General features: G+C 37.0%; 1 protein-coding gene across 4 annotated transcripts in view; it reads left to right on the forward strand.

Moving 5' to 3' along the window:
• Nucleotides 1–14,828, forward strand: part of TCF12 (transcription factor 12) — a 408,834-nt gene that overhangs the window by 201,943 nt on the left and 192,063 nt on the right. For all 4 annotated transcript variants that reach the window (XM_027840786.1, XM_027840782.1, XM_027840781.1 and 1 more), the window contains one exon: nucleotides 4,325–4,427. In XM_027840786.1, the coding sequence (XP_027696587.1) occupies nucleotides 4,325–4,427 (103 nt within the window). The remainder of the gene's footprint in view (nucleotides 1–4,324; nucleotides 4,428–14,828) is intronic.

The raw sequence follows: 14,828 nt of genomic DNA on the forward strand, positions 1-14,828 counted from the left end.
GATTAAAAAAAGCTATCAGAGTTGATGGATCACCTAGGTCTTGTTGTCATATTAGTGGGCAAGGATTAATGTTTGTAACTTCCTACACAATGAAATGAGCAGAGGGATGAGTATGGGACACTTACATATTTCATAATTCCTCAAGGCTTTTATAAACTCTTCCACATTTATGTGTGAGACCACTTAATATTTGAAAGTAAAAAAAAATTAAACTATAGTTTTGAACACTTTCTCCTTGTTCTCTCCATATGTGAGATTATTTTTATCAGCAATTAGTCTCTTGAGTGGTTTTCATTTTTAACCCAAAATGGGAAGAGTAATTTGCTTGTGTGATATTTTGGAAATACTTTTAAGTATGATGGCATACTGTGGAGGAAAAAGCACACAAAACTGAATAATTCAGGTAGTATGTATCTGTTTTATATTTATGTGCATAGATGCAGTAAAACCTCTTGTGCAAAATAACCACTTTTAATGGAAAAGTCAATTTTATGAAATTAAAATACCTTTTAAGATTTTAATTGGTTGCCCCATAGTTTCAAAATTTTCTGGATAAAAAGCTATGGTAACACCTCTCTATATTTGAGTGCCTTTCTGAGTGTTTATAGCATGTACTCATGTAGACTATCAAAGTTTGGAGGTTTAATAATCTTAGTAGTTTAATACCAATTGATTCCAAAATAGAACTCATTTCCACGAGTAATAATCCAGCACTATCGTCTTCTTGATTCTAACTGCTTTTTTCATTCTTCCTGCTCACTCAGACTTGCCTTTTAATTTTTTCCTGCCTTTAAAAGCAGCTATTGTCTAATCATTTAACCCCTTTGTTGCTGCTTCACCAGCTCATTCATACTTCATCTTTCCACCAATGGTGTCATTGACTCTACTGCTGTGATTGCTGCCTTCTTTTTCTCCTCCCACCCCTTTTACTGACTATTAGTCACTTCACATGCATTAATTAATCTTATTTGGTGGCACTTTAGACTAAAGAGGTTTCTTTAGAGACTTTAAAGATACTGTAGTTGCTCTAAGGTTCAAGTCAACCAGTCAAGTTCCTTCATATAGAGAGGAAGAAATGCTGTCTCACAAATACATTATCCCGTAATTGATTACTTTAAAACTGAGAATATAGTTTACTTATGCAGTTCCGTTTGATCTTATTTAGGTGGAAATACTTTATTTTACCAAGGACTCTCAAGGACCTAAATGTGACATTGATGGTGGCCATAACTACCAATTTTCCAGTATTGAAACCAGTGTTCCAATATTTCTCTCTGGCTATAAGACATAAATAGATTATCAAATTGATTGTCACGTTAAACATATACAAGTAGCTTTAGCATGATGACACAGATCAAAGTCTTTTCTTGGAGACTTTATTGTTCATAGGTAGATAATAAGATTGACATAGTAGCTATATTGGTCACCCTAATATACTATAAGTTATACATACTACCATAGATTTTCAGTGCAGAGGGAAACCAGTTGCATAGATATAATCTAAAACAGTAAATTTTCCCCCAGATCATTTATATTAGACTTTGGCATTTGTCATATCAATGTTTCACATACAGGCTGTTGACACACTAGTATGTCACAAAGATTCCACTAATGTATTGTGGTAAATTGGCTCTAGTTCTCCCTTGATTGTGTTATTACTGGGGCCATTTTTGTGCTTCTGGTCTGTGTTCTCTCACCACCTCAGTCAGAGTTAGGTCATAGCTGGGGTTTCACTTGGGCATTGGTGGTTTGTGGCTTCTAATCTGATTTCACACCCCTTTTCTACATTTTTATTGTGGAGTTCTAAGTTCTAAGTGTCTTTCTTTTCTTTCTCCTGTTTTTTTTCCTATGATAGTGAAATAATTTTTCCCTCTCCCCTCAGGAATAGTACGGTCTCCAAAATAAAATCGTTTTTGATCAGTGGATGTATATATGTTCCTCTACCTCTCTCTCATCCAACTGTACCCCAGTAATTTTAGAAATTTACAAGGGTGTTGCAGACCAGAAAAAGTTGAGAAACAGTATAATAAATACTGAATAAAAAAAAAGTCTTGCTTATGTTGTGCTTAAGATAATGCTGAAATTACTTTGCATTCCTTGAACTGACACCAAATGATATGGGCAGGGAGCATAATACTGAAGCGTTTGGGTTGGCAAAAGAGAAGCTAGTTTGGAATTCTTAGATTTGCCATAGACCACCTACAAAGGGTCTTATCTAAATGTGTTTATTTGTGAATTGATTATATTTGTTTCATGTTTCTGTGTGTATTCAGAGGTATCCTAAGATTTCGATTTGTTTTTAAAGCTTCTATAATGATTAAGGTATGGCTTAAGAACTAAGTTAATTATTTTTATTTTTTTAAGTTTAAAGAATTCACAAGACAAATAAGAATAATGCTTCTCATTGTACATCAATGTCACAAAGCATTTTGAAAATATCAACTCGTTTATTCTCTCAGCATCCTCCAGCAATGAAAGGAAGACTGAGCAAATATGGTGTACAGATAGCAGACATATCCTTATTAATATGTTTTCTTGTTGGAATAGTGTTTAGATGATGATAAAATGCAATAATTCAATGAGTGTTTTGCTGGTAATATTCTATTTTGTATGTGCGTTTAAATAGAGTGACAAGCATCAGCTAGGTATAAAATATTAGTGCTTTCACTTGTTATTTTTGGCGTGTTTGTTTCATACAACGCAGAAGTAAAGTACATGTGGTGACCTTAGCTTGCAGCCATTCCACCTTTCTGGGCAGCTGCTGCTATGAATTGCCTTTGTGACAGACGGGGCCATGGTCATGGTTACCAGAGGACACCCTTGTGGTCATAACCAAGTTATAAATGTCACCAACATTCTTTTTGAATGTCTATCACATGTGTATCAGTGATTCTAAAGTAGAAAAAATGAAACAAAGATTCATTTGGGAGTTAGGACTCCCAGAAGATTCCTTTTAAAGCAGCATAGCAGAAGGAGTTGTGACATGCATCCATAAGCAATTGTCGTGATTTGACAGTTATTTAGCCCTCAGTTCCTAGCCCTTTGGTTGAACTGACAGCACGCCTGCAAAGATAGTGAGGCCTGTTTCAGCCCCATTAATGTCGTCTTGAATGTTAGCCTGCAGTCTGGAAAATGATAAATGTTCAATGATTGATGATTTTATAGTCCCAGGGGATTCTGGGTGGTTTCTGGTTGCTGAGAGCCAGAGCAATTTTCTCCTTTGCATGGGCCTCTTGCTGTCAGTTTTTCTAGCATTTACTCTGAGGGGTTTAAAAAAAAAAAAAAGCAGGGTGTTTAGGTATGTCCCTGCAACTTTTCTGTAATTGAATGAAAAATATTCAAACTTTTTTTAAAAAATAATTTTGGAGATTAAAAACTATGCCTGGTGATTATAGTTTAAGAACTTGGGCAATTTTAATTCATAAAATTGTTGTTTGGTTCAGATAACACCTAGTTCCAGGAAGATTTTAGTATTTTCCCTCTTTCTTAACTGCCCTCCTCAAAAAAAAAAAAAAGCCTGTTTTTGAAGGAATACTAATATTAGCACTCGTGAAATGACAAGACTGACTTTATTGTTTTTGCAGGGTGCATTTCATTTTTCAGTCACTTTTTTTTAAAAGATCAAGCTGTAGAGAAAAATCTCCCCTTTTCCTTTTGTATACAATAACTAATACCCCAAGGACTTTGTTAATTGTATTAGCATGAGAGATTATAAATGGAATTTGTTCTTAATTTTTTATTTGTTAGGGAATAGGTCAAAAAACCAATTGGGAGTGATATTTAGTGCTTTTCAACAAAATTCTTAATGCTTTTACTTTTAATTAGAGGGACCAACATGGCAAGGAATCAGTAAGGAGAGAAATGTAGATATTTCCTGGTATGTTTGTATTCATGATGGTGTATTTTCTTATTGTCACTTTTTTGTATGTTTAAACTTTTCCCTGGGGATATGAAGAGTTTTTTAAGTTCATTGCAACAGTATTTCCTAGTGGATGCAATCTTTATGCCCCACCTCATATCTGGAATCCCACACTCAACTACAGAAAATTATAAAGTCATAGAATGTTGGTTTGGCAACAACCAATGTGACAAAAATGTTTTATGTTGAGAAAGCTACAGAAATTTTTTTTCAGAGAAAAGTTCAACAAATACTTAGAAAATAGTAATATGGTACATTTGCTATAGTGTGGTGATTTTTTTTTTATTAAAGCAATAAACAGAATGTCCAATTGTAAGTCTGTCTATTAATTAGGAGAGTGTCATTACACTCAATTAGCAAGACTGCCAAATAATCTCTTTAATACTCTGGTCTTTTTTTCCCTAGGGTTTTGCAGACAGCCCTCATTACAGTGATCACTTGAATGACAGTCGATTAGGGGCCCACGAAGGCTTGTCCCCGACACCTTTCATGAACTCAAATCTGATGGGTAAGTAGGTAATTCTCTGCGAGTAGCCCCCTCAAAGCCTCTTTGGTCAGAAAGAAACAGTTTTCATCCCCTTGTCTCAGTACAGCATATCAAGCATCTGGGAGTTTTTGAGTTTCTAGTAGCAACTGAGGGTTTCGCTCTACCCGGGGCTCTGCTGGTGGAGCTTGCCACTCCATAAAGGCCTGGCCTTCCCTTCATAAAGCATCATTGTCCTTGGTCTCCTAAAGGAGGAAGCAGTGTTATAGCTGACAGTTCTGCCAGAAGCTTGGTAAACAGGAGTGTCAAATAAGCTCCTTCTTTCTTTAGCAGAGAAGCACCATTTAAAAGAATGAAGTGTTTTGGTATTTGTCTAAATGGGGTGGGGGAGGGGAGAGTGGGTGTGGATTTGTGTTTACCTGGCTTCTGCAAAAGAAAAAAAAAAAGAGTAGATCACTAAGGCTGATTTTGCTTACTCTTGAAAACATTTGTCTCCAAAAAGCGACATCTCTTAACTGCTCATTCATTTAATGTGAAACAAAAACATTTCATTATTTGTTATATGCACTTCACTTTCACTCATGAAACAGTTTTTGTTCTGTAAAAATGAAGATTATATACCTAAGTATGCTATCTGTAAATGATTTCTATACCAGTGGCGTCTCCTGGCCATTTTTCTACTAACAATCTCGTTTCCTGGTGTCCTATTCCTTGTATGAAAGGAGCATTGATCATGTCAAAATGGAGTGAAATGTGGCAGATTTTTAAATGCAATTTGATTGTTACACCGGTTTTTCCCCCTCACTTTCTGAACGTTATTTCTAATCTTAAGGAAAAGAGCATGTGTATAGCTACACAATGTCTCCCAGTACCATGTTTTTTCTCCACTTCCCTGAAGTTGGGGCCTGAGAACATAAAATGTTTGTTGTTAAGACAAAGATATAAGAGATACATTTACTTTCCATAAAGAAAGCAGTTGGTGTGATTGACATTGCTTACATCACATATCCTGTTTCTTATGGATGTGACCTATTTTGTTATCTTAGCATTGTTTGTGTAAGACACAGCCATGTTAATCTAAGTGGATTACCCAAATCCAAAATCCTAGTGGTGTGCAATTTCTTTCTTTCTTTTTCTTTTCATTTGCTTTATTCCTATTTCCTGCATAGTGTTGAACAGGCAGAATCTGAAATTGAAATATAGCTATTGCCCAGGGCAGCAGATATCAGTTTAATGAGTGTCACTTGTCAACCAAACCGTGAGATATGATAAAATAACTTTATCCCCAGTAAAATAATTTTCTGTTCCTATTAGTACAAACATTAGCATACAGAAAGTTTGTTGTTTTCCATTAATTAGCATAATAAGAAGTCAGTTTTCATTCTTCATTGTTTAGTGTCAGAATTAATTCATAACAAAATAAAATTGATTTGTTCAGTTGGTCAAGTGAAATTTTTTTAATATATTTGGCAAATATACCCATGTCAAACTACCCCCCATCAATGTAATATTATAGGTAAGTATAACTTGTCAAAGTGATACATACGCAGTTCTACTTCGTTTATTGTGGGGGAGGAGGCCTGGGAAAAGTGAGATTTTTATTTCTTGTAGTTTAGTCTGAATTATAAATTTCTCAGTGGAGGCCATAACATTAGAAACAAATTGCCCTTTTGTTGTTGATGTTGTTACCTTTATTCTTAGCTCACAGAGATGACTCTAAATACAGTGGAATTACATCATTAGTACAGCTCTGAACTGAGGTGACTGTTAAGATTGCAGGGGGTTGAGGGTGGGAATTAAATGAATCATGAGAGATATGCATGTCAGTCACTTGCTCTGAGCAGCTGTTGACTAAAAATATTTCTGTAATTCACTTGGAGGTAACATTTTCGGTTCTGCCTCAGTTGGAGCAATTATGAGTATGTGCCTATAATTCTGTCTGTTTGCAGATAATTATTATTAGAACCTCTTAAATAGTTATCCAATACCCAATGTATAAAATCAACACCTAAAATAGCAATGAAATAAAATAAAGTAACTGTGATATATAAACAGCTTGGTCTCTTCTCCACAGTTCACAGAACATAATTTGCATTCTTCTGAATTGCATTGCATAGTTAATCAGGTACAGCTTTAGAAACCATAAGTTTTCGTTGGGAAGTTTTAACCATCTAATCTGAAAGTGTTCATTTACATATGGGGGTGGGGGGAGGGATAACCCTGGAAAGATTAGCCAGAAATGTTGAAAAGGAATTCACTAGTCATTAGCAATATCTGATTTACTATACTTCCTTCTCTTTATTTTCAGTAAAAGTGATCAAATGAGGTATTTTAACTGAGTATATTGTCAATCTAACATCATAGTCTAAAGACTATCTGCATGACAATATCTTGCTCTTAGAAATGAATGTCTTTCAAATTGTAGAGCGGCTCCAGACAGCCACAGCCAATCCAGCTTGATGTGAGCTGCAGTAATTGAGCACTTAAGATAGAAGAAGATATGTGGGTTTATAGCACAAGGTAAAGTTCCTGTGAATGGCTGCATTTTTTGAGCTGTTTCATAATTTAAAGGAGTTTGAGCTGAGAAGCTTAAGTTTGTCAAATGCATGCAAAACAGGCCAGGCAGGGTTAGAAGAGGGCTTATCCAGGGAGACCTGATCATCCTCAGAATAGGTGTCTTTTTCTTAGGAGAAGCAGCGGCTGAGGAATTTCACTGAAACAGTTAAAGCTGATATGGAAAGCAGCAATATATTTCATCATTGCTGTCAACATTTAAAGGCACCATTAAAAGGGGTGGGGGGAAGAGGAGAGAATTGTATATCGAGGGAATGTTGTTATTTTGAGTATTATGTTCAGCCATAAGCACATTTGCCTGAAGAGATAGTGGATTATAAAGTGCCACTGTCTTTCATGATGGAGCTCTCAAACATTTTAATGATCTTGTACATTGCAAAAAAGAGAAATTTTGTCTAACAAGGGTTGATAATGATTCAATAATGAACAATTTGCCACAGAAAGATGCATTTCCATATTCATTTAGATATTTTTGAAGTGTTTTGCACAGGAAGTAAAGCTATTATGTTGGATCAGTTAGTGTTCCTCTCTAATGAATTCTAGAATTATCCTGTTGATTTGTCAGTATGGAAAAGAGGGCTTTTCTTGTGTTTCAAGTGAAATAAGTACATCCTTTTGGCACAAGGGTAAGTAATTAGCATCAAACAGATTTGTATTCTCTCAATGTGAAGCTGAAATACATTGACCGTAGCTATGAATTCCTATAGTATCACTAAGCAAAGTATGATCTTCCAGATTGTCCTCTATGTGTGGTTCTGGTTTTTTCTCTATAAGAGAATATTCCAATTAAAGTTCACTTCTTTCTTCTAACTCCCAATTTTGTTATACTTCCCCTCCCCCTACCTCCTTTGATAATCTGTCATAGCAGTCACGGAGTAGTCAGAGTTTTATTTTATGGAAGTCTTCTTCTGTCCCCAGTGTTTTTGCCTGAACTTTTAATATTGCTACTACTAATCTACTCTCCACCAAGACCAACTATTATAAAGGAAAAAATAATAATAAAATAGGTGGGGGGAGGGAAGTATTAAAGTGTCTGATTTGCCAAGCAATTTTGGACATTTACAATGTCCATTTTCTTTTCTAAAACTTGTACATTATTTCTGAGATCTCATTTGAGCTTTGTGGATTATTCAGTTGTTGTGGAAAGAACAATGAATATGAGTCAGGACACGGGTTCTAATTGCAGGTCTACCATGTATTAGCTAAACGACCTTCAGCAAGTCCCAAACCTCACTGTTATTTTCCTTATTGAGGGAATTGAATGATATGAGATCTAACATCCCTTTCAGCTCCAAAAATGCTGATTCTATGATTCAACAGTATTAGCATGAGATAGTAGGAAGAAGTGGGGATTTTGAGTCAGCAAACTTGAGTTCAAATTGGACAAAGTCAATTAAAATTTTTAGGCCTCAGTTTCCTCATTTGAATAATAAGAGAGTTAGAGCAGATATCCTTAATGGTCCCTTTGCTGTAATATCTAGCGGCATCCCTATATGCGACAGAGAGGAGCATAGATTATCATCAGCGTTTTGCCCTCTTGTGGACCCCATTGACCTCATGGGGTGGTTATGAAGATAAAATTAGATTAATCTGTGATGACATTCTGAAAAGTAAAAAAGAGTGGTGTTTACTAATCCATTTGGTAGGTCATTTAAGTCTCATAATAATTCATAATTGTTTTGACTTCCTTGGCCTACATTTCAAACACTCCTTGACTTAAAATATTTAACTTAAATTACATTTGAATGTCTCCCTTTCTTCTTGCCATTGAGTTCAATCTTCCCCCAGCTAGAGCTATCTCTTTCTTCATTTCTCGTTACCTTCTGAGTTTAAGGGATATAGTGGTCAGCAGGCTACCATTATTATTAATTATGTTATGGCTTAAATAGCCGTAGCATGGCCAGTCTCCTGTCCCTCTCCAGTTCTTTCTCATTCTCATTTGGTCTCTCCTTGGTGGGCATCATATTCTCCCCTCAGAGTCCTTTTGCTCATTTCTTACCTCTCTTGAGATTTCAACTCTTCCCCCACCTCTAGTATGAGAGAAGAAGCTTGTCATTTCAGTCCCAGCTAGACTATAATCCCTGAATCAGATTACAGTGAGGATTTCTGCCCTGCAGGCATCTATTGCAGATACACTACAACTCCCTGTGGAAGGGGGTGCTGCATAGGGTTTTGTGGGACCTAACATCTTTTAAATATTATTTCTATAGGAAAATGAATTTTGAATTTCAAACCAAGTAGCTTGTCAACATTAGACTTTTGGAACACAATTCAATCTTGGGTTACATTGGACACAGTGTAGCTGCAGCTCACATTTATATCATCTTGGTCCCTAAGATACTGTTTTGGTTTCTGTGGTCAGTAACCTAGTTGAGGCTTTCAGTACCTTTGGCCTTAACTATTAAATCTCCAGCCCATGGTTTATATCACAGCCAGATTTATCTTTGCTCAGAACCCTGCAGTCAGTTTCCTTTTGCCTGCTGAATTAAGTGCAGTCTCCTTAACCTGACATTCAAGGCCTTCGACAATCTAGAACAATCTTCAGTAATTCAACAGTATCTCATATTGCTCTTTAACACATACTTTATAGTCAAACCAAACTGCAGTACTCTCCCATTTCCTACTTCAGTGCCTCCTTTCTCTTGCTTAATCCGTGTATTTCCCTATTGCTTGGAATGTCCTTCCTGCCCTGTGGGAATCTTGAAATTCTTTAATTCCTAACTTGATCAGTCAGTAGTGATCGTCTGTTCATGTATATAGTTATTTTTTCATTGTCTTCCCCTTTAGATTATGAGTTTTTTGAGAGCAAGAACCATGCTTCTGCCTTTCTTTGTACCAACTTAATAAATTTGAGTTGACTGAGTGACTCTTGGGACCCCACTGTTTTATTTGCACCTCTTTTATGCACTTATATGCAATCTTGTATTACAGTATTTGTGTATCTCTCATATCCTGCTAGACAATACGTTCTATGTGGACAGAGATTCTACTGCTACAATCTAATTTTTATATTTCTCCCAAGCATCTAGCTAGCTGGGCCTCATATAATAAGTGCTAAATAGGTATGTGTTCCATCTGTTGAATTGAATACTTCCTAGGGATATGTTTGAGATTATTTTTAGTATTTGATTAAGACCACTTTTTTTGGAAACCATTTTGAAGGACTTTCTGTTTTGCAACCCTCCAGTCATCTCAGCCCCACATATCTGTGACATACAGAATTCTGAGAACCAGCTTGCTTTGAAAGAGCTATGGAATAGAATCCTTCAGATGGCCATCTTTTGTGAACTCTATTGGTTTTAGTGACTATAGACTTTGTTATTTCAGTTTGGTAAAATAAATGCCTGCATATTGACATTCTTAGATTGGGTCCCATTATCTGGTTCATCAGTTCATGTTGCCAGTACATAATGCATCCACATTAGGGGTGCCCATGTCAGATTGAAGCTTCCTTGAAGATGGATGGAGCCTTTGCTATTATTTTATTGTATAGTTTTTGCCACAGTACCATGTGAAATTCAGATCTTAATCAGTGTTTTATAATGCTGTTTTGCTGCTGTTGCTATTGCTGAATTTGGCGGTTTTTTCCCCTGGCTTAAATCAGGGTGAGGGTTCATGAAGGCATTGTAGTCCATTGTATTCAGAGTTAGAGCTGTTTACTCAGTGTTCAGGACTGGAATAGGGAGGCCTTGTTTAGAATCCTGGAAACTGTTTGGCACCCCTTCAAAATGATGAGCTGGGACTGGGTGAGCTGGTTGTAGTCTTTCAAAAGCCGTATTTACTCACATAATAGCCACATTCCAAGCCTCTATATAAGGATATGGTTCTTTCTCATGTAAGTACTACCAGAAATGTATGCTTGTGCAACAGAAATAAGACCTGTAACCTTCCTTTGTCTATTAGCATTTCACTTTTCTAGTAACATTTTTATGCCCATGTTTGCTTTTAAACAATTGCCTATATATTTAAACCATATTCTGAACTACTTTAGTACTTTATTTAAAGGTATTTACCACATTCTAGGTTTTTATTTATGTTGATACTCTTCTTATAAATATACATGTATGTGTATGTGTATGCAATACATATGATTCAGAATCTCAATTTTGGGGTGAACCTTTGCGATATTGTATTCAAACTCAAATTCCTGATCTCATTTCTTTTAGTCAGCTTTGGTTAGTAAATGGAAATGAAACTAATAAAGTTACTGAGCATGGCTAAAAATCAAGAAGTTTTGGGCAATTTCAGTTTTTGTGGCAACTTAGAATCATGTTTTGAGAACCAAAAAACTCACCATAGCATCCACATTTGAGAGTTTTGTACTTACTTGATACATATGAGCTCAGACGTAAACTTTTTTTTTTTTTTGGAAAATGACCGTTGGATACTTTCATCTGTGTGTAGCACAATGACTTTACATGCATTATTGTATTGTAATAGATGATTTTGTTTTTCACTTTTACAATATCTCGGGAGAATGGTTAGACTTCAGGTTTTCTTTGCACTATCTAGGGAGTTGCAATTAAAAAGGAATTGGAGTCTAATGCTGCACAGCAAATTAAATCAATTAGTTTATTTACAGTTAACTATTATAAATTCTGTGTTTTGTTTTTTGTGTTATCTTCTCAAGTGGCCCTCTGTATAATATAGTAAGAATACTTTAAGCAACAGAATAGCTATTATTTTATTTTTTGATTCTTATATTGTGGAAAGTTTCAGGTCTTTTACATGTAGCATGATGATGAGACACTATCATAAAGTTGCTAATAGTTTCAGTCCAGTCTGTACTGGCAAGGCAGATTTTTATTTTATTTTCAAGCACTGCATCATCAGGTCTTAGCCGTATTTTGTCATATTTATGCAGGTTTTCCTTATATGAGTTGCTGTCATGGTAGGACAAATAACAGTTCTCTAGAGTAAAAAATTTAAAATTCCTTAGCAAGGGATACCAAAATTCAGTTCATAGGATCATAGATTTAAAATTGAAAAGAGACCTGAGAGATCATTTGGTTGCATCCCTTCATTTTATATATGATGCAACTGAGAATCAAAAAGTTTGAGTGACTTGGCTAGTCTCATAGGTAATAATCAGCAGATTTTTCTGTTGTTGTGATCCCATTTGGGGTTTTCTTGGCAAAGATACCAGAGTGGTTTTCCATTTCCTTCCTTCTCCAGTTCATTTTACAGATGAGGAAACTGAGGCAAACAGGGTTAAGTTACTTGCCCAGGGCAACATTGTACCGGCCGCGCTGACCTTGTGTTGGCCATGCCGACCCTCTCCTCCTATAAGGAGCAGGCTGCCAGAGTCATACTCACTCTCGAGTCTTCGGTCCTCAGCCGGATAAACACACAGAGAGGAGCCATCGGGAGGTGCCAACACCAGAGCTTTATTCAGAGGCCATCACAGCAAGTCCAAGAAGCAAGGCCAGAGCAACAGAGCAGGAGCCAAGAGAAAGAGCGTGATCTGACCACGCTCGTCCTTAAGTACCTACTTAGCCCCTCCTCCCCAGCCCGCTTACTAGCCAATGATTGTAGGGTCAGATACCAGAAGGGGCTGTCTGAGTTTAGCACACCAAGGGGGAGGGAGTGACGTAGGAGGCTAGGACCGGATACAGGAAGGAGGCGTCTGGGATTAGTGCATAGACAGACTACGTGACCTAGGGAGTCAGACTCAGATACTGGGAGGAGGGGTCTGGGGTCAGTGCTACACAAAGGGACCCAGGAAGTCAGGAAGGTCACAAGATGGAGGCGTCTGGGGTTGATGTTGCATATAGGGAGGGGACTAAGCAAAGGGAACTCAGTCCTCTGCCATCCCACTCCCACGTGGCACCGCCCCTTGCCTCAGGAGCACAAGCTCTGGCTACTTCCTTGCACCCAGCTTATCTCACATAGCACTGCCCACTGCCTCAGGGCTTCTCCGTACCCAGCCCATCCCAGTCCACCACGACTCCGCCTACCACAGCCCCTGCCTCGACTTCCAAAATACCCAGATTCTACCCTACTCTTGCCACAGCGCCCAACTGGCAACTGCCAACATCAGACAGTCCCTCACACAACATTGTGCACCAGTTCCTGGTACAAATAATTTCTAAAGGATAAACATCAGCTATAGAATTCAATAAATTGTAGGCTTAACATAGAGTCATTATTTTAAGATTTCACATAAATACTGTTAATGGTTTATGTTTAAAGAGTTTTCTGATTTGATATGCTATTCATCTCTAATTTTCAGCAGTCTGTCTCACATCTGAAAGATTTGAGAGCTGATACGATGCTCTGCATTTGTTGTGATACAGTTGTTCTTTTAAATTTCTTCCCAGGTATTACATTAAATGAATTCTGCTCACACCGAAGAATTGCTCTCATCTGTTTTTCATTTTCCTTTAGTGAAAGCTAATGGGTTTCAAGGAAATTAAATTACGCAGTCATTTAGTGACAGCATTAAGTGCAAAGCATTTCTACCCTTGAGTTTCCCCCCCCCTTTTTCCTTTGTAGACATATGAACATGAGTTAAGCATGGATTTTTTTCTTCTGCATTTTTCTGCTAAGATTTCAATCAAGTGACCTTATAAAATATCATATTAATATTTCCTTGAGGCTGTTTTCAACTGAAATAGAAAAACTACTTTCTCAACTATTATTGTAGCAGGTATCTGCTTACTTGCATGGTTTTTCATGGAAGGATTGGGGGGACGGGTATGTGTATACACATGCACTTATACATGTATGTATGCTTACATTTGCTGGCTCATAACATCTGGGGGGGTCATCATGTCAGAGTATTGTCAGTCATATAATTTACATGATCCTTCTTTCATTCTCTTAATCTCTTCCTCAGCTTTTCCTCATTATTTGTAGAACACTGAAGTTTGTCAGTGCTATCCAACTGTTTTCCACATTTCAGCAGGCATATAAATTTTTGTGTTCACTGTTGTGTACCTGGGAGAAAGGGTCCCATGTCAACAATTTAGAAATAGGTGCCTTGAAAATACTCTTTACGACAGTAATGAAGAAGAAAGAAACAAGGGCACGTGCCATCATCGTCGTCAATTGTCATCGGTATTGGAACTCTGATCAATGGTGTAGGGAGAGTGCTCCATTGAAGAAACTCTCTCTACCAGTGCATATTTTCTGCAACCTATTATCCTAGGTTGTTGTCTAGAGCAGTGAGAGATTGTCACTTGGCAAGGGTTATATAGCCAGTATATGTCAGAGGCAGAACTCTAACCCAGGTCTTCTTATTTCTGATTTGACCTCTTCCTCTATGCCATACAGCCATTATGATGATGATGATGATGATGATAGTAGCTGTCATTTGTTTAGTACCGTGAGATATATAAAGTATTTTACATCTATAATCTCACCGCAACAAATACAACACAACAACCTCTTCCTCTATGCCATACTGCCATGATGGTGATGAGGAGGATGAGGATGAGGATGATGATGATGATGATAGCTATCATTTGTTTAGTACCCTGAAATATATAAAGTATTTTATATCTGTAATCTCAGGACAACACAACACAACAACCACTTCCTCTATGCCATACTGCCATGATGATGATGATGATGATGATGATGATAGCTATCATTTGTTTAGTAGCCTGAGATATATAAAGTATTTTACATCTATAATATCATCACAGCAATTCTGTGAAGTAGATAGGTGTTATTCTTATGCCCATTTTACAGATAAGGAAACTGAGGCTGCGGGAGGTTTAGCGACCTGTCCAGGACCACACAGTCAGTAAGTGTCTGAGGCAAGATTTGAACTTGAATCTTCCTGAACCGAAATCCAGTTCTCTATATAGTATGTCAAACTACTTCCTAGAATCCAGTAACACTGAT

The sequence above is a fragment of the Vombatus ursinus genome, unplaced genomic scaffold (genome assembly GCF_900497805.2).
Source record: "Vombatus ursinus unplaced genomic scaffold, bare-nosed wombat genome assembly UNPS02014848.1, whole genome shotgun sequence".
Classification (NCBI taxonomy): domain Eukaryota; kingdom Metazoa; phylum Chordata; class Mammalia; order Diprotodontia; family Vombatidae; genus Vombatus; species Vombatus ursinus.